This window comes from Musca autumnalis, unplaced genomic scaffold (assembly GCF_047663935.1).
Source record: "Musca autumnalis isolate F117 unplaced genomic scaffold, ASM4766393v1 scaffold_4, whole genome shotgun sequence".
NCBI lineage: Eukaryota > Metazoa > Arthropoda > Insecta > Diptera > Muscidae > Musca > Musca autumnalis.
In genome coordinates, this window is record NW_027411977.1 from 31338730 (window position 1) to 31362722 (window position 23993).

General features: G+C 37.6%; 1 protein-coding gene across 2 annotated transcripts in view; it reads right to left on the reverse strand.

Annotated features, from left to right (window-relative positions):
- Zasp66 (PDZ_signaling and DUF4749 domain-containing protein Zasp66) overlaps positions 1 to 23983 on the reverse strand; it is a 103371-nt gene extending 79388 nt beyond the window's left edge. The window contains exon 1 of one of the 2 annotated variants that reach the window (XM_073986151.1): positions 23072 to 23983. In XM_073986151.1, coding sequence (XP_073842252.1) covers positions 23072 to 23548 — 477 coding nt within the window. In that variant the 5' untranslated portion in view covers positions 23549 to 23983. The remainder of the gene's footprint in view (positions 1 to 23071) is intronic. The other variant, XM_073986152.1, reaches the window with a different exon arrangement.
- Positions 23984 to 23993: the final 10 nt, after the last annotated feature.

Genomic DNA, 23993 nt, shown 5'->3' on the forward strand with positions numbered 1-23993 from the left:
GGTACATTTTTGAAGTTAAACTAAGTTTGGACAAAATATGATCGGTTGATCCGTTCGAGAGTTATCGTGCGCACCAGCCAGCCAGACAGACAGACGGACGGACATGGCTAAATCAGCTCCAAATTGTCTGAAACACATTTCGTCCAAACATACTTGGGGTCTAAAACCATTATTTCGATTAGGCACATTTTGCCCGTGTTAAAGTGTATATACCCTCGTTAGCATAAATGCTGAGGGTCTAAAAAACGGACTAATATTGGGTCTATAACCTGGTGTACAGCTATTAATAATCTTCGGGATATATACGTTAAGCAATTATACCATACATGTTACCGTGTACGGGTCATTAGAGCATGGCTTAAGCGAGATAGGTCTGTATTGAACAGACTGGTGCAACAGGAAAGCTAGTCCACCACCTCCATTTCTGGTGCGATTCTTCTGCCGCGACCATGATATTCTTCCGAATAATATCTTCCGACTTTCCTCGGCTGCTGATGAGCAGCATCAGCACAGCAAAAAATAAAGGAAATCAAAACCTTATTTTGAAAAAGTGTCCGATTTCACTCAGAAATCCCCATATATACTTTATTGGGTCTCCGACATATATTTCGATGAGTTACAAATGGAATGACACTTTTAATAATACAGTCCATATCATGGTGGACGGTATTAAATCAAAACGATCCGACCCATGTCTATAATCTGCACTTTTACAAAAAGTTTGAAAGTGGACCCAGGGGGCCCATATTCTGGAAGAAATATTACGGGGAACAAGTCATAGTGGGCAAAAATTTTTAACTTTTGATAGGTACTGGAAGAAGTGGACCGATATCGTCTATCTTTGAACTTTGTAAATTTGGACTATTATGAGAACCACATTAACATTTTAAAAACCAGTAAGGAAAGGATCAAAGTCGGGCGGGGCCGACTATATAACACCCTACACCACTGTGAATATGTAGAATATATGGTTGCTAAATTCAAATCAGAACAGATTTCGATATAATTTTTTACATTTATTTGTAGACAAAATTCCGACCCATTGTCCAAATTTCATCAAAATTGGGCATATATAGCGTGTTTCGTGCATCAAATACCTCAAATCTGTCTAAAATATATATGAGAGCTATATCCAAATCTGAACCGATTTCTAGACCAAATACCGGCAAACATTCCAAATTTTATTGAAATCGGACATATGTATATAGCGCGTTTCGTGCATCAAATACATAAAATCTTCCGAGAATATGTGTATATGGGAGCTATATCCAAATCTGAACCGATTTCTATATAATTTGGCACATTTATTTCTAGACTAAATTCTGTCGCACATTCCAAATTTCATTGAAATCGTGCACCAAATGCTTTAAATCGGGCGAAAATATATATGGGGGCTATATACATATCTGAACCGATTTTTACCAAAATAAATAGCGTTCGTCCTTTGACCAAAAAAACTATCTTCCCCAATTTTCATGCGAATCGGACAATAAATGCGACCTGTACTTTGTTTACAAAAATACATGGACAGACGGACAGGCGTACATGCGTAAATCGACTCAGAAAGTGATTCTATGTATATCCCTAAAAGGAACTATGGGTCTATTTCGTTTCCTTTTGCATGTTACAAAATAATGCACAAAGACATAATATAATATAATGAGAGACTTTCGAGCTGTACTAATAAAAACACCTTCGCATACGCCTCTGGCATTTTTCGTCTCTCATTGTCTTCGATTCAATATGTAATTATTTCATTTTTTATGTTCATTATTTTCGAATATCTGGCTTATGTTCTTCTTCTTTTGTGCGTGTGTGGTTTTTGTTTTTGTTGCCTATGATGTAGTGAAAGTGCGAGTCATATATACGCACCAAATCCCTTGTAAATCCAATACTTACAACAACAACATGTTGAGTGGATATTACTGTAAAAAACAAAGCAAAAAAAAAATCATTACAAACCAAACAATGTATCAATCACCACCAACGACAACCATCAGCCGATCCGATGAACTATTTCACAAAAAATGTGACGAATTACAAAAATATCTCAAGGCATCTGATGTTAGACATTGCGAAGAATCATAGCAACAACCACCATCCACCCTCTATATTTACAAGCTTTACCTGCTGCGAAAAATAGAATGCGAAAGGTATGCTGCTGTTGCAGTCACTAGATAACGGCAGTTTATATCTGGTTCATTGTCAAATCTTTCCGCATTTTAAAATTAACAATGCCTGCCTTTGATACACAAGGGTGAGGTGAGGGGAAGGAAATGTAATGCAAATTAGTAGCGGAAAGAATTGTTGTGATAGGGGATAGCGATTAGCCAAGTTACTAACCAAATAATTTTTTGCAACGTTATTAATGGACTTTCACTATTTTTTGGCAAAAGAATTGGGAATCTGTTCACCATCATCAACATCATTGTGATGATTATCGCGATTGTTGTTGCCGACTTTTTTTAGATACTGATTGATGTTTGGCTTGTTTTTATTGTTATTGCTTGGGAGTGATAAAAAAATAATTTCAACATTTCTATTGAATTTAAAATTAAATTGTTTATTTTTAGAATGTTAAAATCAAAGATAGGCGACAACGTTTTTTTTATTGAATAAGTATACTATTCTGCTGTTGTTGTTGTTTTAGTTATTTTTATTTTAAGATAACATGATGTAGCAATTTATTTTCATCATCATTTGCTGCTTCTTCTGGACACGACAATTTGTCGATTGTTCCATTAAAAACAGCAGCAGGGAAATTTATTTGCAAAACATGGACAAAGAAGATGTAGGGATGTCGATGAAGAAATTGCGAACTTTGGTATTTGAAAATTCTATGAATTATAAACTTTAAAAACGATAATAATAATTTATCATACGAGATTGAAATTCAACAATACGAAACGATTGCCAAATTTTGGATTGAATCGGTTTATCCGTTCAAGAGTTACCGCGTGTTCAATCCACAACACATGGTGCTATAGCGGGCTTTTACAGCTTTCAGGCCATTTTCTCAAGAAGTACTTGCCTGGACTTGCCCCTGAAATAACTTGCACCGTCGTAATGGAGGCAGGGAATACAAGTTGTGACAACAAATATCAAGAGGATTCGAGAGGAGCTCTAAATGCCTGGGTACATAAGCTGCCTCGCCTGATTGCCTTGCTTTCCTGCTTAATTTCTTGCTTCATTTCTGACATAACAATAATAAACGAATAAAGAAGGCCGAGCCAATTTCGAACTATGTTGCCCTTTTCTCTTTTATTCTATTATCGGACGCAAGCAAGGTAAGCAGGCGAGGCAGCTTATGTACTCAGCCCTTTATCGCGCGGTCCACCCAGCCAGACATTGATAAATCAACTCCAAATTGTCCGAAACGGATTTCTTCCAAACAAACTTTTGGTCTTAAACCATTATTTCGATGAGGCACATTTTCCCGTATAAATTGTTGAAAAAAAATTAAAAAATTTCCAAAAATTTGTTGAATTTTTTTTTCCAATTTATATAACTTTCGAACGGATCAACCTACTAGGTCCAAAATTTGGCTTTCTTCATATGTTGTCCAAAATGAGTTTAAGTTCGAAGATGGGATGTATAGCTCCACTCTCTATCAGATCTCTATCCGTTCAAAAGTTACTGAGTTTTGACCAGGAAAAAAAAAACGATTCTGAACCATTGTGCTGCACATCATTTTAAACTCCCAATATTTCATTCATCACTCGCTGACTCAATGTTGTTATTAATTATCATGTTGACATATTTAAATTCCCATTCCCCTAAATCTAAAATCCCAATCACTTTCCAAATCTCAATCTCTATTTTTGGCAATTGAGATGAGCAGCAGCTATACGAAATTCCAAGCAATTTTCTTCTTGACCAAAAGGAAAGAAAAAAACTCAAATGGGAAATATTTGAAGTGCAAAGTGAAAGACATCAATGATGGCTGCAGAAATAAAAAGAAATGAGCTGTGAGTTTTATTTTATTCCGACAATAATCGGTAATTTTACATAGGAAAATTCTCCAGAAAACACAGCCACACACACACACACACATTTTCGCCCCTCATTCACACAACAGCTGATCCGTTGACGTATATTGAAATGCCCATTATTTTTTTGATTTATGATAAATGAGTTAATAAATTAATAATGTGGCACAAGTGTTTCATTTTTATGGTCGTTGTTGCTCCTTTTGTTTTACACTGACTGATGTGATTTGAAAGATTTTTTCGAAATTTTTAATGATAGTTCATATGTCTTTGACATTTCCAGGGATGGATAGTGGGAATTATCAAAAAACGTTGTTTATAATATAAACATTTTCAAATAACTCAGAAGACCTGAAGCTCCTTATTTCCAGAAATATGTTATAAATATTGTTGAAATAAAAGATCACGAGTAAATTGTGTCGATAAATCATTTTTAAGAAAAAAGGTCAAGAAGTCAAGTCTAATGCACACTCCTTATCAGCATTTCACCACCGGTCTTGAACAGTTCGGTATGCAGCCAGCCCATTATTATTGTTTATACCCTCAGCATTTATGCTAACGAGGGTATACACTTGCATACGGGCAAAATGTACTTACTTACTTACTTACTTAGCTGGCCCATTACAGAACATTTGTTCTATAGGCCGAACTAAGAAGAGATCTCCATTCCTCTCTATTTGTTGCTTTGCTCTCTGGAATACCGCGCCTTTTCATCTCAACATCCACTTGTTTGCGCCATCTATTCCTTGGCCTGCCAATTCTGCGTGCACCGCCATGTGGCATGTATTCATACGCCTTTTTAGTGGGTTCATCATCGCTCATTCTTTTGACATGGCCTAGCCAACGCAATCGCTGCATCTCGATACGTTTAACAATATTGATGTCGTTGTATAGCAGATACAGCTCGTGGTTCATGCGACGTCGATATTCACCGTCAACGCAGATTGGTCCGTAGATCTTTCGAAGAATTTTTCTCTCAAACACACCAAGCACTGCCATGTCTGCTTGCGCAAGTACCCAGGCTTCGGAGCCATACATCAGCACGGGTAGTATCAGTGTTTTGTAGAGCGTTATTTTTGTTTGACGAGATGTGGCTTTGTTTTTAAACTGCTTACTTAATCCAAAGTAGCATCTGTTGGCCAATACAATTCTTCTTTTTATTTCACAACTGATGTCGTTTGTTGTGTTGACGGAGGTGCCGAGGTAGACGAAGTCTTTTACTACCTCAATATTATAGGAACCAACTTCCACAGTCGGTCCGAGCTCAATGGACGCATTGCGCGTCGACACCATCAACTTGGTCTTCTCACCGTTTACCGCCAGACCCACTTTAGCAGATTCTCCTTCGACTTTTATAAAGGTATCAGTTACTTCTTTTACTGATCGACCCATGATGTCTATATCATCAGCATAAGCAAGTAACATGTGACTATTGGTGTAGATTGTGCCACTTCTTTTGACGTTTGCCTCTCGTATAACCTTTTCTAGCAGGATGTTGAAGAGGTCACACGAAAGGCTGTCTCCTTGTCTGAAACCTCTTTTGGTACCAAACTCTTCGGAGAGGTTCTTTCCTATTTTAACTGAGGACCTCGTGTCAGTTAAAGTCATTTTACAAAGCCGGATGAGCTTTGCGGGAATACCAAATTCAGACATGGCTTGGAATACCTTTGAGCGCAGCGGACTGTCGAAGGCTGCTTTATAATCGACAAAAAGGTGGTAGGTGTCGATCTGCATCTCTTGGGTCTTCTCCAGGATTTGCCGCAGGGTAAATATCTGGTCAATGGTGGACTTGCCAGGTCTAAAGCCGCATTGGTATGGTCCAATAATCTCGTTGACCATTGGCTTTAGTCGTTCGCACAATATCCCTGACACGATCTTGTAGGCAATAGGGAGTAGACTTATGCCCCTATAGTTAGAGCATACAGTCTTATCTCCCTTCTTGTGGACGGGGCACAGGATACTCAGGTTCCAATCGTCGGGTACTCGTTCTTCCTGCCAGATGGTGCTAACTAGCTGATGAATACACCTTATCAGCGTGTCGCCTCCGGTTTTGAACAGCTCGGCTGGTAAGCCATCGGCCCCTGCTGCCTTATTATTCTTCAGCCGATTTATTGCTGTCTTTACCTCATCTTGGCTGGGCGGTATACATTCAATACCATCTTCTGGGATTGGGACTGTGGTATCTTCGTCGTCTTCGCTGCTATTGGATACCAACAGATTTGAAAAATGTTCTTTCCATATCCTGAGTACACTATCTGTATCAGTTACCAAATTACCTTGCTGGTCTCTACAGGAGGATGTGCCTGTACCAAAGCCGTCAGTTTGATGCTTGACTCTTTGGTAGAATTTTCGGACTTCATTCTGGCTCCTGTACATCTCGATTTTTTCACACTCCCGCTTTTCCATCTCTCTCTTTTTCCTGCGGAAAAGGCGTTTCTCCTCTCTCCTTTTCTCCCTGTATCTCTCTCGTGCGCTACGCGTTGCTACGGATTGTAAAGTAGCCTTATATGCCGCATTTTTCTCTTCGGTGGCAGCACGACACTCCTCATCATACCATGGATTCCTTGGTGGAGGTCTCTGGTATCCAAGTATGGATTTTGCGGCTGTTTGCATGGAGTGGGCAATGCTTTGCCATTGCGCTGATATGTTATCGGGATGAGGAGGGCTTTGATTAAGCAATTGGGCTAGTTGAGTGGAATATGCTGTGGCTATCTGTTGTGATTGCAGCTTACCGATGTCTAACTTTCGTGTTGTGTCTGTTCGTACTTTGTTTGCTACGTTTAAGCGGGTGCGTACCTTTGCTGCAACAAGGTAGTGGTCCGAATCAATGTTTGCGCCTCGGAACGATCGTACATCCAACACGCTCGATGAATGTCTTCCATCTATCACAACATGATCAATTTGGTTTCTTGTTTTCTGATCTGGAGACAGCCAGGTGCCCTTATGAATATCGAGATGATTAAATCTGGTACTGCTAACTACCATGTTTTTTGCAGCTGCAAAGTCTATCAGTCTCATACCATTGTCAGATGTTTCACTGTGGAGACTGAATTTCCCGACTGTTGGGCCAAAGATATTCTCCTTTCCAATTTTGGCATTAAAATCGCCTAGAATGATTTTAATGTCATGGGCAGGGCAACGGTCATATGTTTCTTCTAAGCGCTCGTAAAATATATCTTTGGTCTGTTCATCCTTTTCTTCAGTGGGAGCATGAGCGCAAATAAAGCTGATGTTGAAGAATTTAGCTTTTATTCGAATTGCAGCAAGTCTTTCATTCACTGGAGTGAAGCTGGATACAAGATGTTTTAGTCTCCGACTAACTACGAATCCACAACCAAACTCATGCTTTACGTCATGGCAGCTATAATACAGTGCGTCACCTTTAGGTGTTGTTGTGACGCCTTTCCCAATCCATCGTATTTCCTGTATGGCAGTAATATCGGTCTTGTACTTTTCAAGTACGTCTGCCAATGCGAAGACTGCACCTTCTCTATAAAGAGTGCGAACATTCCAGGTGCAGATTCGCAGATCATGGTCCTTAAAACGTTTGCGGGGTTCGTCAACTTTAGAGGGGTTTGTTTTTCTTTTCTTTCGTTTTTTCATAGTAGGCTGTTTTTTCTAGGGGAGGGTTACTAACCCGACGCCCAAACCCAAGTTTTTAACGTTCTTATGGGTGAACGCGCGGCACATGTTAGCTCACTACCTTTAACGGGTGTTAAAGGCAGTTCCCCAGGTGACACCACGGGGAGGTCAGTGTCCACTTGGGATGAAAGAGGGACCAAGATAAATCCTGGGCTTTGCCATGTTAAAACCGGTCAGGACCGTTCCTTGGTATCTTCCATCCCCTACGTCACCCACGGGCAAAATGTGCTTTATCGAAATTATGGTTTTATTCCCCAAATACGTTTGGACGAAATCCGTTTCAAACAATTTGGAGTCGATTTAGCAATGTCCGTCAGTCTGTCTGTCTGGCTGGAGCGCACGATAACTCTCGAACGGATTGCCCGATTTGGTCGAAAATTTGGCGCAATATTTTGTCCAAACTTACTTTAATTTCGAAGATAGGCCACATCGCTTCACTTCCTCGGGTACCTCCCCCACGATAATTCTCGAAGAGAGTGGCCGATTTGATCCATACTCTGCATAGCGTGAAACTTCTACCAGACATAGATGAGGTTTCAATATTGGCCCAATCGGTCCACTCCTTCGGGTACATCCCACACAAAATTTCGGAAAAATTCAATTTAGGATCTGCCCTGCAATCGCTTTGATTTTTGTTTTAACAACTTGTATTATGAGGGGCAAGTCCATATTTCCTGAGAAAATATTCCAAAAGTTAAAAAAAACCATACGGCACTGAGTGCAATGGTTGGAGGGCACGATAACTCTCGAACGTATCAACCGATTCGGTTCAAAATTTGGCTTTCGTAATAGTTTGCCAGAACTTAGTTTAAGTTCGAAGATGGGTCATATCGGTCCACTCCTTTGGGTACCTTCAAACAAAAGTTCAAAACTTTTCGCTTAACCGATTTGATCGCTACTTTGCCCATCGTAATATTTCTACCATACATAGATGAGGTTCCAATATGGACTCTATCTGTCGATTACTTCGGGTACTCAAATTTCGAAAAAGTGAAGTTTAAGACCTGCTCGCGAATCGTTTTGATTCTTTTTGCAACAAAAACTATTCACTGTCCCCTTACCGAAGGTACAAGTTTTTTAAGAGGCAAGTCCATTCTTCCTGAGAAATCGGTCCTATGGAAGCATGTGTTGTGACTGGAGCGCACGATAACTGTCGAACGGATAATCCGATTTATAATTGTTCCACAAACATCCCAGATGGGACAAGGGAGACTTCTCCGATTTGGCTTTCGTAATATTAGTTTAAGTTCGAAGATGGGCAATAGCGGTCCACACCTTCCGGTTCCTCCCCCCAAAAGTAAAAAATGTGGCCAAAAGTTTGTATCTCCTGATATTTTAGTTTAGTTTAACTTCGATCGGACACACTCTACGCAAACCGCCACAAAGTATATGCAGAGAAGCGCTTGAATGGAACCCCCAAGGCAGTAGAAGGCGAGGCAGGCCGATTACAAGATGGCGACGAACAATCCTCACAGACATAAAGAAACTTAATATATCCTTTGATGAATTAAAAACATATTGTAATGATAGAAAGAAGTGGAAACATCTTGTAGAAGCCTTATGCTTCCAAGAGGAGTAATAGAAAAAAAATTGTCCATATCGGTCTTCTCCTTAGGGTACCTCCCCCACAAAAGTTAAACATTTTATTTAAGTGCAGTTTAGGGTCTGTTCAGAGACCCTATGTTTACAGCAATATTATGTTTTTCGTTGGCAAGTTCATGTTTCTGAGGTGGTGGTTCAAATGCTCTAAGTTATAAGGTGACCCACTGAAATGACTGGAGTGCGCGATATCTTCCGAAAGGAAAATACTCCCAAAATAAGATCTACTTCCAATATGGACTATGTCGGTACATTCTGACAGGTGAACATGGCAACACGTTTGAGCTTTAATCCAAATTAATATTTTTGTCGGAAAGTTCATACGCCCAAAAGGGGGCACAATATCTGAAAACCCCTAATACATAATTATTGGAGAAAAGGATTTTGGTTGTGTAGCCGGTAATCCATTCAATATTGTCAATAGATGAAAGTTTTAATTCACACGGGCTGAGGGAATATCTCCGTTGGCAAAGCCAACTGATACTTTTTACTTTGTATACCCTCACCTTTTATGCTAACGAGGGTATACTCGTACATATACACTTTCATACGGGCAAAATGTGCCTCATCGAAATAATGGTTTTAGACAAGTATGTTTGGACGAAATGTGTTTCAGACAATTTGGAGTCGATTTAGCAACGTCCGTCCGTCTGTCTGTCTGGCTGGCTGGTGCGCACGATAACTCTCGAAATATTTGATCCAAAATTTGGCTTTATTTTGTCCAAACTTAGTTTAAGTTCGAAGATGGGTTATATCGGTCCACTTCTTCCGGTACCTCCCCCACAAAAGTTCGTAAATGTTCGGAAAATTTGTGCGCATAATAACTCTTGAAGGGAGTAACCGATTTGGTCCATACCTTGCACATAGTGAAATTTCTACAAAACTTAGATGAGGTTCCAATATGGACTCAATCGGTTCACGCCTTCGGGTATCTCCCACACAAAATTTCGGAAAAGTTCAGTTTAGGACCTGCTCTCGAATCGGCTTGATGTTTTGTTGTAAAAACTTGTATTCACGGCCCCCCATACGGCGGTACAAGTTTCATCGGGGGCAAGTCCATACTTCCTGAGAAAATAGCCTGAAAGTTGCAAAAAACCCCCTATGACACCGTGTGAGGTGGTTTGAGCGCAAGATAATTCTCGAACGGATCCGCCGATTCGATCCTAAATTTGGCCTTCATAATATTTTGTCCAAACTTAGTTTAAGTTCGAAGATAAGCCATATCGGTTCACTCCTTCAGGTACCTCCCCCACAAAAGTTCAAAAATGTTCGGAAAAAATGTGCGCACCATAACTCTTGAAGAGAGTGACTGATTTGGTATATACTGTACACATCTTAATATATCTATCAGATATAGATCAGGTTCGAATATTGACTATATTTGTCCACTCCTTCGGGTACCTCCCACACAAAATTTCGAATAAGTTCACTTTAAGACCTGCTCTCGAATCACTTTAATTTTTGTTGAAGCCACATGCATTCGCTGCCTCAGTTACAACGGTAAAAGTTTTTTCAGGGGCAAGTCCATACTTCTTGAGAAAACAAGACATGACACCATACGTAGTGGCTGGAGAGCACGATAACTCTCGAACTGATCAACCGATTTGGTCTAAAATTTGGTTTTCGTCATATATGTCCAAACTTAGTTTCAGTTCGAAGATGGGCACAACTTCTAGTACACACCCCCCCCCCCCCCCCCAATATTTAGAAATGATAATAAAATGATATGCCCGATATCTGAACGGGGCATTTTGCACAAATTTAGTTTAACTTCTAAAATGGCTTATATCGGTTCTCTCCTTAGGGTGCCTCCCCCACAACAGTTCAACGTTTGCGTCTAAAGGCAGATAAGGATATGTTCAAAGATCCTTTGGAAATGTATACCAATGCTGTTCGTTGTGGTCCTGTTTACAGCGATATTATGGTTTCCGTGGACAAGTATACTGGTCCAAAAGTAATACGATGGCTCACTATCGAAAATATATGATTCCCAAAATAAGATCCACTTCCATAATGGACTATTTTGGTCCATTCCTTTAAGTGCCTCCAGCGCAACAGTTTTGGACTATAATCCTAATTCAAAATTTTTTAGGCAAGTTCAAATGTGCACAAAGAGCCACAAAATTCAGAAAATGCCCTAAATACATTCGATCTATCCATAGATGAACGTTTCAATTCATATAGGCTGAGAGGATATCTCTGTCGGCAAAGCCGACTGATACTTTTTTACTTGTTTGAAATATTTTTCTTTTTATTTTTATTTATTCCTTAGTCCATAGTTACATTAGTCAATTTTTCTTGCCGCAATTGTCAGTTTGGTGGCAAGAGTAGGTGTTGGGAGGCAAAGGGTTACCATATGCCTCACCTCTCCCTCTCATACAAACTGACAATTGCCGCAAGGAAAATTGCCTAATGTAGATAAGGACTTAACAATAATTACTGCAAATGCAACCTAATTTTTTTCTTTTTTTTATACAGAATGGCATTCGGGCCCAAAGCGTGTCAAAAAGGCCCTAAAGGAAAAATCCGATACAACCCAATGTTATTTGCCCCCCATTTTAATTATCTAATTTTAGTTTTATTTTTCTTGTGAGGCCAAATCGACCCCAATCGCTGACGGAAAAATGGTCCCAAAAAGACGAAAATAGGCACCAATATTTTTGTTGTTGTTTCCATATACCCGCTTGAAGCCAATTTCCTTTTTCAATTCAGGGTATTATTTCATGGGGCATTATTTCTGTACGTCTATTAGTGACGGCTTATCCAAATTTTCATCTAATATCCGAGATCAATAACCCTAACATCACTGTAAATTGTTATCATTACTATTTTAAATTCCTTAAATATGTGAGTACTATATATGCATAAGAACGTATATTCTACATCAACAACAACATTAATCACAACTACTAACATTCAAACTCACCATTTACAATAGATTTCCCTCGATGTCTGCAGTCATTCCCAATGATGGATGATCTGGTGTCACTCTGGTGGTTTCGGTTGCCTGTACATTTTAGTTAGTTGAGGTTAACTTGATTTTTTTGGTTTTTAGATTTTGTGGCTGCTTTAAAAATTTAGAATCTTTGGTTATATTTATATTTCGGATTAGCTAAAGTGATTAAAAATAAGATAATTAGTAAATATCCAAATTTCTTTAAATATACATATATTGTTTTTTTTAATAGATAGATAATTGTTGTTTTATTTAAACACCCACCATAATAATTGGTTGAAGATGTAATGATGATGATTAAATTTGTATATTGCATGCGACGGCGGCAGCAGCAGCTGCAATGGCTAGCACAAAGCTCTCAAGCTAATAAATTAATAATAACAAAACTTTTCGTTTCATTTATTAGATACAAAGCGTTTTTTTTTTATTGTTACACATATTTGAGCAAATGTTTTAATAGGGGTGTATTTTTACTTACTAAATGTTGGTGAAACATTTTTTTCAGCAACTTTTCCTTTATACAACTGTCAAAATTTGCAACATTAGTAATAATTATTACAAATTATCACGTAAAAAGACACACCTAATAACATATTTAACGGCCAGTTGTCAGTTTGATTTAAAAAAAATTTAAAAAACATTTTTTTTAGAAAATGTTTGTTTAACTATTGTTTTATCAATGTTAATAACATTCAAATACGGGTTATAGCGAACGGTATTTATGTAAATTCCATTAGTGTATCATGGCATATTAAATTATTATTATTTTTTAAATTATTCTTATTTTTTAATTATTAATTAAACCATAATTTAGTTATGTGGCATTGTGATCCTGATGCCAAAATGCCAAAAAAAAAAAACATGCACAAAGTGTAACCATCCCTCCTTACTACTGCAGACATACATAGGCTTCCTACATGAAATGTAACGTACATATGGGTCTTTGAATGCACATATGTATGAGTTGATGTGTATGTGTGTAGAAATACATATAAAAATAATAAAATACATTTAAATTTGTTGTTTATAAAAAAAAAATAATTATCTCAACAGTAATGGAAATTGTTTATTTTCACATTTGTTTAACTCAAACAAATTATATCATATTCAAACATTATCGTAGCTAAATTGAGTTCAAAATTAACTCAATTCTGAATGTGCGGTTTATCATTGGATTATGATTGTAATTTTTATGTTTGCGTTTATATGACTAATGTCATATCATCGGCGGCGCAAATTTAACCTAATATGTCCAAGTCAATAATATTCAAAGTTGGTAGAAATATTTCAGTTTTGCTAGTTTTGTTGTGTATATATATTGGGGTGGTTTATTTATATGAAATACATTTGGTATCCAAAGATATATTTTACGAGCGCTTAGAAAAAACATATGATATACCCATGACATTAAAACACTGTGCAACAAAATTCAATTTTTTTCAAAATCATGGGAAAACCCGATTAGATGATGATAGTAGCCCCAAAGTAGGTGGGCAAGCTCCGCCCATTTCTAGTTTTATCGAAATATTCGAGTTAAGATATTTTGGAATGCTTGCATTTCAGGTATGAAGTGTCTTTGGCAACTTTACTGAGGAGGATATGGGGAATATTTTTATTAAAAAATGTAACCCTATCTATCAACCCAATATCAAATTCAAATGTTCTACAAAATTGTTCGTCATAAAATTTTACTATAGGTCATAGAACAAACCAATTCAGTTAATCTTATCTAATCGACATGAATCTCTAAAAATTAGAAACACGTTTTTGAGTTAAATTCGGACTTTATCTGAGTTTGTTCAAAACTGTCCCACAAAACATAAATTTAGAGAGATGACGTCAAAGATGAACATATTTTTCGTCAAATTTCACTATAGGTCACCAAAAAATGAAATGTCTGCTTACATTACATATCATGAAAATATCAATATCGATTTTGCTGAAAAAACAAAAATTGTTTAAGTAGAGGGCACAACATCTTCTATATGAATTCATAACCAAAATCTCCAAAAAAATATTTGTAGTGTCCAATCACAACGACAATCTGGATAAAAAATTGTAAAATATGGCCCTAAACCCTATGTCAAAAATAAGGGCTGCTAAAAATGATGTATGTTATGGTTACAGATTTTTTTTATTTAGAGACTCATAGTGAAATTTAATTTGGAACATTTCTTTTTTTATCAATATCCCCAAAAAGTAAAGGATAGTGTTAGATTTGGTTCAGCATGGAATTATGTAAAAGTAAGAGTCCAAAATTAAAACAAATAATTTCATCTTAAAATATACAAATTTGTAATATAATTTTCTTAAGAAAATAGTATACCTAGATATATGATTTATTCGGAAACTCATAATTAAATTTTTTTTTTTTTTTTGACACTTTTCACCTAGAACCAAATGTCATATTACTTTCATGTATCAACTCGGATATTTTTGTTTTGTGGGACAGTTTTGAACAAACTCAGATAAAACGTGTTTTTCATTTTCAGAGATTCCTGTCGATTTGATAAGATTAACAGATTTGGTTTGTTCTAAGACCTATTGTAAAATTTTTTGGCGAATAATTTTGTAGAATATTTGAATTTGATATGATTACATTTTAAAGGAGATTTTGAAAGATTTTCTAAAAAAGGACCAAAAAGACCCTTTTGATGAACCGCATTAGGGTTAAATTTTTTAATAAAAATATTCCCCATATCTTCTTCAGTTAAGTTGCCAAAGACATTTCATACCTAAAATGCAGCATTCAAAGATATCTTAACTCCAATATTTCGATAATACTAGAAATGGGCGGAAATTGCCCCGCCTACTTTGGTTACTTTCCGATGTAAACTTTAAAAATGCCGATACACGTATCTCATATTTTTAGCTCTACTTTAATAATCTAATCAGTTTTCCTTGTCATTTTTTTGGTTGTCGCACAGTGAAATTATTCTAGGATTTTGATGCCAAAATTGGAAAGGAAAATATCTTTTTTCCTACAGTCAGGAAATTCAGTCTTCACTTGAAAACCCCGACTAAAGGAAACATTTGTTTCACTGGAAAGACAGAAGCTTGCTTTACAACACCATATTTGAGGATCTCGTATTGCGTAAGGCCACAAGACCGCCAACAGATAAAAACATTTTGTGGGTAACTCAAAAAATGAGTTAGAGATTTGCACTACAGATCGTTTTGTAACTCGCATATGCTCACCAGACCAATCGGAATGGCTTTACGAATAATATTGACAACACTTTTAGTTAAGAGCCGCCCCTCGTGTACCAGAAGGGGTGAGAGTATTCTGAGGAATACTACCACGGGAGTCACCGTGGTGCAGTGGTAAGTGGTGTAGTAAGAGCCATTCCGACATTCCCCAACATTACCAAGCACTGGCATGGTAATTATCTCGATGAAAGGCCGTCATATGTGGAGTTTAGAGGACGCAAACCAAAATGACGTAAACTAAAAATAGGCGTTTGGCGAGGAAGCATTTTCTTTATACATATCGAAGCTTCCTGCTCCAACCCAGACGTAATATGGTTTGCTATGCCGTTGACTGCACCATTATGGTATCCAGCCTTAATGCAGAGGAAATAAGTGTTAAATTTAATCAATATCTGGACACCATCTCCGCCTTCTTGTTGAAACCTGATCATATCACAATCGAAGATAGAACCTTCATAACCGTCCAAAGTCCTCGGTGTTGTGTGCTACGTTTATGAAGTCAGTCAAGAATTTTGTGTGATTGCATTGGACGAGAAACCAAATTATTCTCCACAAATTTTGAAATTTTTGGTCTTTTATTTCAATATCTTAAGGATTAAAATGTAATTTAGAGCAAACAATATTTAAAAGTTGGTATCGGCAAGGCGCCTATACCAAAAGTTTGACATCATATATCAAAAGTGTTTATATCCTCAGCCTTTAGGACGAAACGACTTTAAAACGACCAAAAATTAGCCCATGTATGTTTGGATGAAATTTGTTTCAGACAATTTGGATTCGAATTAACCCTGGCCCTCCGTCTGTCTGGCTGGTGCGCACGATAGCGGAAGTTTAATAGCTCCTCTCGGATCATTTTGTCAAGTTTTCACAGGTCTCATACGTCTCAAACTTTTTCAAAATTTCTTCCAAACTTAGTTTTATGTAATTTAATATTTGGAGCTCTCTATGAATCAGAAGTTAGCTAACTAAAAATGTTTGGTATAGCCCACATTACAGTACCTACAAATTCTACGTGTTTTGCAGCAAACTCGTGATACAAAATCAATATATTTTATATATAAAAAGCTTTGTGGTTCTCGAATTACAGCTAATACGAATGGAAAATTTAGTCAAATTCAAAATAGGTCAAATCAGATCATACCGTTATTTGGGAGCTAGATCAAAACGTGCACCATTATGGTCCATCTTCGAACTAAAATTATGTTTTGAACAGCTAATGAGACTGTACAAAGATAATTAAATCGGTTACAACATTCGAGAGCTAGAGTGCGTAGGGAGGTATAGGTAGACCCATACTTATATATACCAAAACAAGGGAGCCAACCGACCTGTAGTGTGATTGCACAAAAAATGGAAAAAGGGATGCATTACCGACTATTGCGATATCTTCGATCGGAATAAAATTGCGACATGTAGCGTGATTACAAGGTTTAGATGGACAGACGTGTGGTCGGACACACATAGCCAGATCGACCCAGCTCGTCGAGACATTCACCCAGCAAACCAAAGTCGGAAGAAACATCCGAGTTCGGTCCGAACTCTGACCAAAAGTCATATGGAGTGTTGACGAGTTCTCTGACCGAAAGTTTCTGCAGACTTTCAAACCGAATTCAATCCAAATTCTGATGAACTATCGTATGAATTTATGGTTTATTAACCGACGTTCGGACAGATATTGGTCCGAACTCGGAAGAAAAATCTTATGAAAGTCGGAAGTTTTGGATGACTTTCGAACCGAATTTGACCGAATTAACTTTAAAAATAAACAAATGTGTATACAACAGTTCACTATTAATGATCACACTATCATGCATCAACACGCATAACAAAAATAAACCAAATTTGTTCTCCGTCACAGAAATTAAAACCCGAGCACTAATAATCAACGTGGCCACATCAAGAATTACACACAATTTGCCCAACATGTGCGAGCGCAACATGTACAATTCTTTTCTCTCTGCTTATTTACAATGAATATGGCCAAAGCACCACAAAATCAAATATAAAAAAATCCCTTCAGAGAGAGAGAGAAAGAGACGGAAAAAAATTCGTCAGACTAATCGGACAGAGTTCGGACCGAAGTCGGTCAGACGCGTCGGAAAAAACTTCCGACTTTTAGCAGACTTGTCGGACGTCCGACATTGTGTTTGCTGGGTTATTTTGGCATATATATGTATGGGTCTACGACCATTATTTCGATGCGTTACAAACTTTTTGGTCAAAACCAACTTATAATACCCTCCCCACATAGTGGTGTAGGATATAATGAAAATTTCGACGAGTTAAGTCGATCTATGTGTCCGTCCGTATGTCCATATAAAACAGATCGCAATTTTGATCGGACACTAAAGAAATTTTGGGGGTTGATGGAGATCCTGAAGGGACAGAAGCCTATTGATTTTTTTTGATGGTCGGATCATATTCAGGGATCGGAATGGGCAAAAAAAACTTATTTGAAGAAAAAATCAAGTCTATTAACAGTTTTCCAAAAGCAAACTCTGGGAATGAAATTGGAAAACTTCACCTTTACAACAATGCAAATGTGGTTGGCATAGGTGGTCAAACAACGGAGATATCGCAATGGTCCAAGACAAGTTTTCACTTTTATACCCTCAGCCTTTAGGCTAACGAGGGTATATACACTTTCATACGGGCAAAATGTGCCTCATCGCCATGTCCGTCTGTCTGTCTGGCTGGTTGGAGCACACGATAACTCTCGAACGGATCAACCGATTCGGTCCAAAATTTGGCTTTCGTAATATTTTATCCAAATTTAGTTAATGTTCGAATATAAGTTATAACGGCCAACTCCTTCCGGTACCTTCCCTACAAAATTTCAAAATTTCTTGAAAAGAGTAACCGATTTATTATTTATCCAATATTGACTCAATCGGTCCCTTTGTTCGGGTACGCCCACACAAAATTTCGGAAAAGTTCAGTTTAAGACCTGTAGTGCGATTCTCTAACTCATTTTTTGAATTACCGACAAAAATCGGTAACATTAAAACGCAAAATTATGAACGAAAAGTTCAAATAAAAGTTGACAACACTGTTGACTACTTTTTATTGATCGTTAAATTACCGAATAATATCGTGAATTACCGAAATTAAAAGGATTTAAATTTTACCGACATTTGTCGGTAACTCAAAGAAAAGAACCGCCTTGATTTTTGTTGTAGCAACTGGTATTCACTTATTAGGGGCAAGTCCGTACTTCCTGAGAAAACAGCCTGAAAGCTGTAAAAACCCGCTATGACACCATATGTTGTGGATGGAGCGTGCGGTAACTCTAGAACGGATAAACCGATTCGATCCAAAATTTGACAATCGTAATATTTTACCCAAACAAACCTTTGGGTACCTCCCCCACACAAGTTCAAAACTTTTCGCTAAAATGGTGCGCACGATTACTCTCGAAGGCATTAAACAATTTGGTCCACACTTTAGACATCGTATTATTTCTAGGATACATAGATCAGGTTAGAATATGGACTATATATGTCAACTCTTTCAGATACCACCCACACCAAATTTCGGAAAAGTGCAGATCAGGACTTCCTCTCGAATCACTTTGATTTTTCTTGCAATATGTTGCACTCAAGGCCCCCGTTATGATGGTACAAGTTTTTTCAGTAGCAAGTCCATACTTCTTGAGCAAATGACCCGAAAACAGTAAAAAACCCCTACGGCCAGCAAGTGTAGTAGCTGGTTCGCACGACAACTCCCGAACCGAATACAGCGTTGGTCCACACTTTGCATATCGTAATATTTCTTCGAAAATTATATGAAATTCGAAGATGATACTTATAGGTCCACTCCTTCCGGCACCTCGCCCTAAAAAGTTCGAAAATATTCGCTAAAATGGAAAGCGCAATATGTCGTAAACAGAGCAATCGATTTGGTCCAACCTTTGGATCTCGACATATTTTGTCCAAACTTAGTTTATGTTCAAAAGTAAGCCCTATCGGTCATTGCTTAGGGTACCACTCACACAAATGATCATCATTTTTTATTAAAGTGCGGTCTGTGCAAGAATCCTTTAGACATTTTTCCGAAGGAACTCCTAGTAGTCCTGTTTACAGCATTATAATGTTTTTCGTGGACAAGTCTATGTTTCCTGATATAATGGTCCTATCGAGAGGAATGACTCCCAAAATAAGACACAATTCACAGCTTTGGTTGGTGGATTTCCAAAACCAAAGCCTCACTACCCAGCAAAAATTCGGATCAGTTAATCATTATGTAACCCATTACAAAGTAATGTAAACAAATATAAGAACTTATGTTAATCCTTACTAAGTTATGAGTACGGTGGCACAGAGCGTGTGTGTCCGACTACAAATCAGAGGGTTGTGTGTTCAACGCTCGCCGCCGGCCGGGTACTTTTTGTTAAACAAAGCAAAGAACAGTCGGTGGTGCAGATGAAGCACATGTAAGTGTTTAAACAATTCTTTATGTTCGTACACCTGGACTAGTGTATAGTGTGTTCGACTACAAATCAGAAGTTCGCATGATTAAATCCAGCAGACAGCGGAATAAAGTATAATAAAAATATGAAGTGTGTTGAAATTGAAAATAAATTGCGCCTCAAAATATTCTAAAAATAGAACATATGTTTTTAACTTATTTTTTAACTTCTAGTGGCCATAGAATTACTAGTTATTCTAGTGGTTGCAAAATAATGGGTTAGTAGGGACGTGGGACATACGCATACTTAAACATGCAAAATTGCCCACAGACAACCTCCGGCCACAAAGAGTTAAATTTGTCATTCCGTTTGTAACACACAGAAATATTCATCGGAGATCTTATTAAGCATATATGTATATATTCTTGATCAGGGTAAAATTCGATATAACCATGTCCGTAAGTCTGTTGAAATCAAGATACAGCTCGCAATTTTTTAGATAGAGCTATGTAATTTGGTATAAAAGTTTCTACTACTCCTAGGATGTTTGTTATGGCAAATGAACTATATCGGTATACGTTTTGATATAGCCCCCATAGAACGGTACCACCCGATTTCCGGTATTTTTAAGGTTTTAGCCTCATTATAACAACGAAATGGCTTAAATTAGCCTTCGTTGGGAGTATAAAACTTTCCACCAGAAATTTGTCGGTATATGTAGGTCCATGCCTTCATATTGCCCCCATAGAACGGTACCTCCCGATTTTCGGTATTTTGAAGGTTGTGGCCTCAATATTCCACAGAAATGACTGAAATTTGGTATTTGGTCTTCATTTGGGGTATTAAACGTTCCATAGGAAATTTGTCGCTATAGGCCCACGCCTTCATATAGCTCCTACAGGAGGGTTGTGGCCTAAATATTCCCCAGAAATGGCTGAAATTTGGTATTTTACCTTCGTTAAGGGTCCGTACAGGTTCATGCCTTAGTATAGCCCCCATAGAACCGTACTTCCCTATTTCCGGTATTTTGAAGAAAGTTTGTATTTGGTCTTCAATTGTGGTATTAAACGTTCCATATGAAATTTGTCGGCATAGGTCCACGCCTTAGTATAGAACTGTACCTCCCTATTTCCGGTATGTTGAAGGTAGTGACCTCAATATTCCACCGAAATGACTTAAATTTGATATTTGGTCATCATTTGGGGTATTAAACGTTCCAAATGAAACTTGTCGGTATAAGTCGACGCCTTCATATAGCCCCCATAGAACGGTACGACCCGATTTTGGTTATTTTGAAGGGTTTAGCCTCATTATCCCACCGAAATGGCTGAAATTTGGTACCTCGTCTTCGTTGGTGGTATAAAACTTTGTCCCAAAAATTCGTCGGTGTAGGTCCACGCCTCTATATAGCCCCCATAGAACGGTACCTCCCGATTTTCGTAATTCTGAAGCTTGTGACGTCAATATCCCACCGAAAGACTGTAATTCGTTATTTAGTCTTCCTTGGGGTTATAAAATATTCCAGAAGAAAATTATCAGTATAGGTCCTCGGTCGTCTTGATTTTCGGTATTTTGAAGGTTTTACCGAAATATCGGAAATTTGGTATTTAGTCTCCTTTGAGTCAAAAACTTTCCGCCAAAAATTTTTAGGTATAGATCTACGTTTTGATACAGCCCCCATGGAACCGTACCTCCCGAATTTCGGTATTTTGAAGGTTAGTCACATTATTTTACCGAACTTGCTGAAATTTGGTAGTTCCATTGTTCCATTTTACTTCAATACGACTAGTGGTGGAGGGTATAACAAATCCAGCCTGGCCGAACTCAGTCCATATTTACATTGGGTATTTTTCCTTGCGGCAATCGTCAGTTTGCAGGTGAGGCATATGGTAACCCTTTGCCTCTCAACACCCTCTCTCTCCAACAAACTGACAATTGGCGCAAAGAAAATTGCCTAATGCAAATATGGACTTAACGACGTTCTTACTTGTTTATAATCTGTCATCTTAGAAAAAATAATTTTATCACACTTACACACTTAAATGTAGTGGTTTTAATATTTGTTTAAAATCTTCACACCACCCTGATATACAGATATGTATCTATTTAGAATAAACAACTAATATGGATCAAGAAAACAACATCAACATGTCGTTTCCTCTGATATCTACAGACATATGGATGTGTTCAATATTCGCACACACTCCTACACACATTCATATATGTACATTAGACTGACCCAAAAAAAAAATTTTTTTTTGGTACTCCTACCTTCATTTGACCCAAAAACCATATATATGAAATTTTATGGCGATCGGTTAAGGTTAACCCGTGCCACACCGGCCCGGCCGATCTTTGTAAATGTCGTATTTATGGTCCAATCCAAAAATTTTTTACTGTTTCATTGTTGTGGCTAAAAACGAATCCTACAAAAAATTGTGAAAGGGTCCAAAATACCTAAAATCGGATTTCACAATTTTTTGCAGGATTTGTTTTTTTGCCACAACAATGAACTGGTAAAAATTTTCATCGATTGGACCATAAATGTGGATTTTAGAGAATTTTCAGGAAAATGCACCATTTTCCCCATACAAATTATAATAGAAACAAAGATCGCCCGGGTGGCACGGGTTAACTTTGGCCGATCGCCGTAAAATTTTATATATAAGGTTTCTGGATCAAATGGAAAAAAATTAGAGAGTAGGAGATCGAATCAAAAAAAAATAATATTTTTTGGGTCGGTCTAATGTACATGCATATATGTATGTATAAATATGTATGAAGAAAACATACATATAGCATTGATTCTAATAAGAATTCTATGTTCGGGATGTTGTTGTTGTGTCGTCGTTATTTTCTCTTTATACTTAATACATGATATTAATATTGTTGTTGTTGCTGCTGTTGTTGTTTTATTCACATCTGACGTCTCATTCATTTTTCTTGAATGTCGTCAAAATTATTTTGATTATTATTTGAATTTTGTTCGTTCGTTTGTTTGTATTTTATAAAACCGCCAATCCTATGACATGTTTATATTGCGCCTATATAAACCAAAATTTTGATTTGTTTACACGATAAGCATGTTGTTGTTGTTGTTGGTGGTCTTTAGAAGTAAACTGTTTGCGAAACTGTTACAACGGAAACTGTAAATCCATTTTTGCCGGGTAAATGATACAGAGCATTTGTCTCTCGCCAAATACTCTGGCATATATCTCTACTGAATGGCTGCTAAAAGAGAAACAAGAGTTTTCATTCCAAACTTACATTTAATGAATCCGTTGGATAATAATTCAAATTTGTTGTTGAATGATAACCATTTGCACTCGATTGGTAATCGTTGATGCTGCTGTTACTGCTGCTGTTGATTGACGATTTGTAATCGAGTGGCATTGGTAGATAATTGTATTGGTCCACAGTATCTCTGAAACGTACACGTTTCTTAGATTTCTCAGGATTTCTATGTTTTTTCAATAGACCCCGTGTGGTTGTTGTTGCTGTGGGAGTAGTTACAACAGCTGATGCACCGGCATATGCACTTGTACCCCTTATACCGCTATATGTACCCGGCGCAGAACTCATACCCGTGGCCGTGACCGAATTTGCCAGTGGATAACTTTGTTGTTGCTGATATTGACTTGTATACTGTTGTGGGCCCGACACTCTATAACGATGCATGTCATTCTTATTGTCGGCGGGTACTTTCCAAAAAGATGGTCGCGGTATTGAATTCGTTTGACTCATTTCTTTTTTCGTTTTCACGGACACGATTCGAATTTGTTTTTGTTTTCGACGTTTTTTATTTTGTTTTTGGTTGTTCTCTATTCGTTTTAGTGGTATGGCCAAAGAACGCCAAATCTACACAGAATGTATTTCCACACTATTGCTGAGCTGGGTGGGTAAGGTACGGTGCGGCGACACACTCACGAGCGGCACGGCAATTTAAAATACACGCTTGTATGGGCCAAAATGTAAGGCACACACGTTGTTTTTCCGTTCACTAGTTTTTCTCAATTGAAAAGGCTTTTCATAAAACATAAGATTTTTGTTTATAATATTTTTCAAACAAAAAGTAAAACGGCGCTCTTCTGTTGTTGATTTTTTTCTGTTTTTCTATTTGGCCGTCACCACATGCACACGGTAAAATATCGTCGACGTATGGGCAAGTATACAGTGACCGTTATTTTAT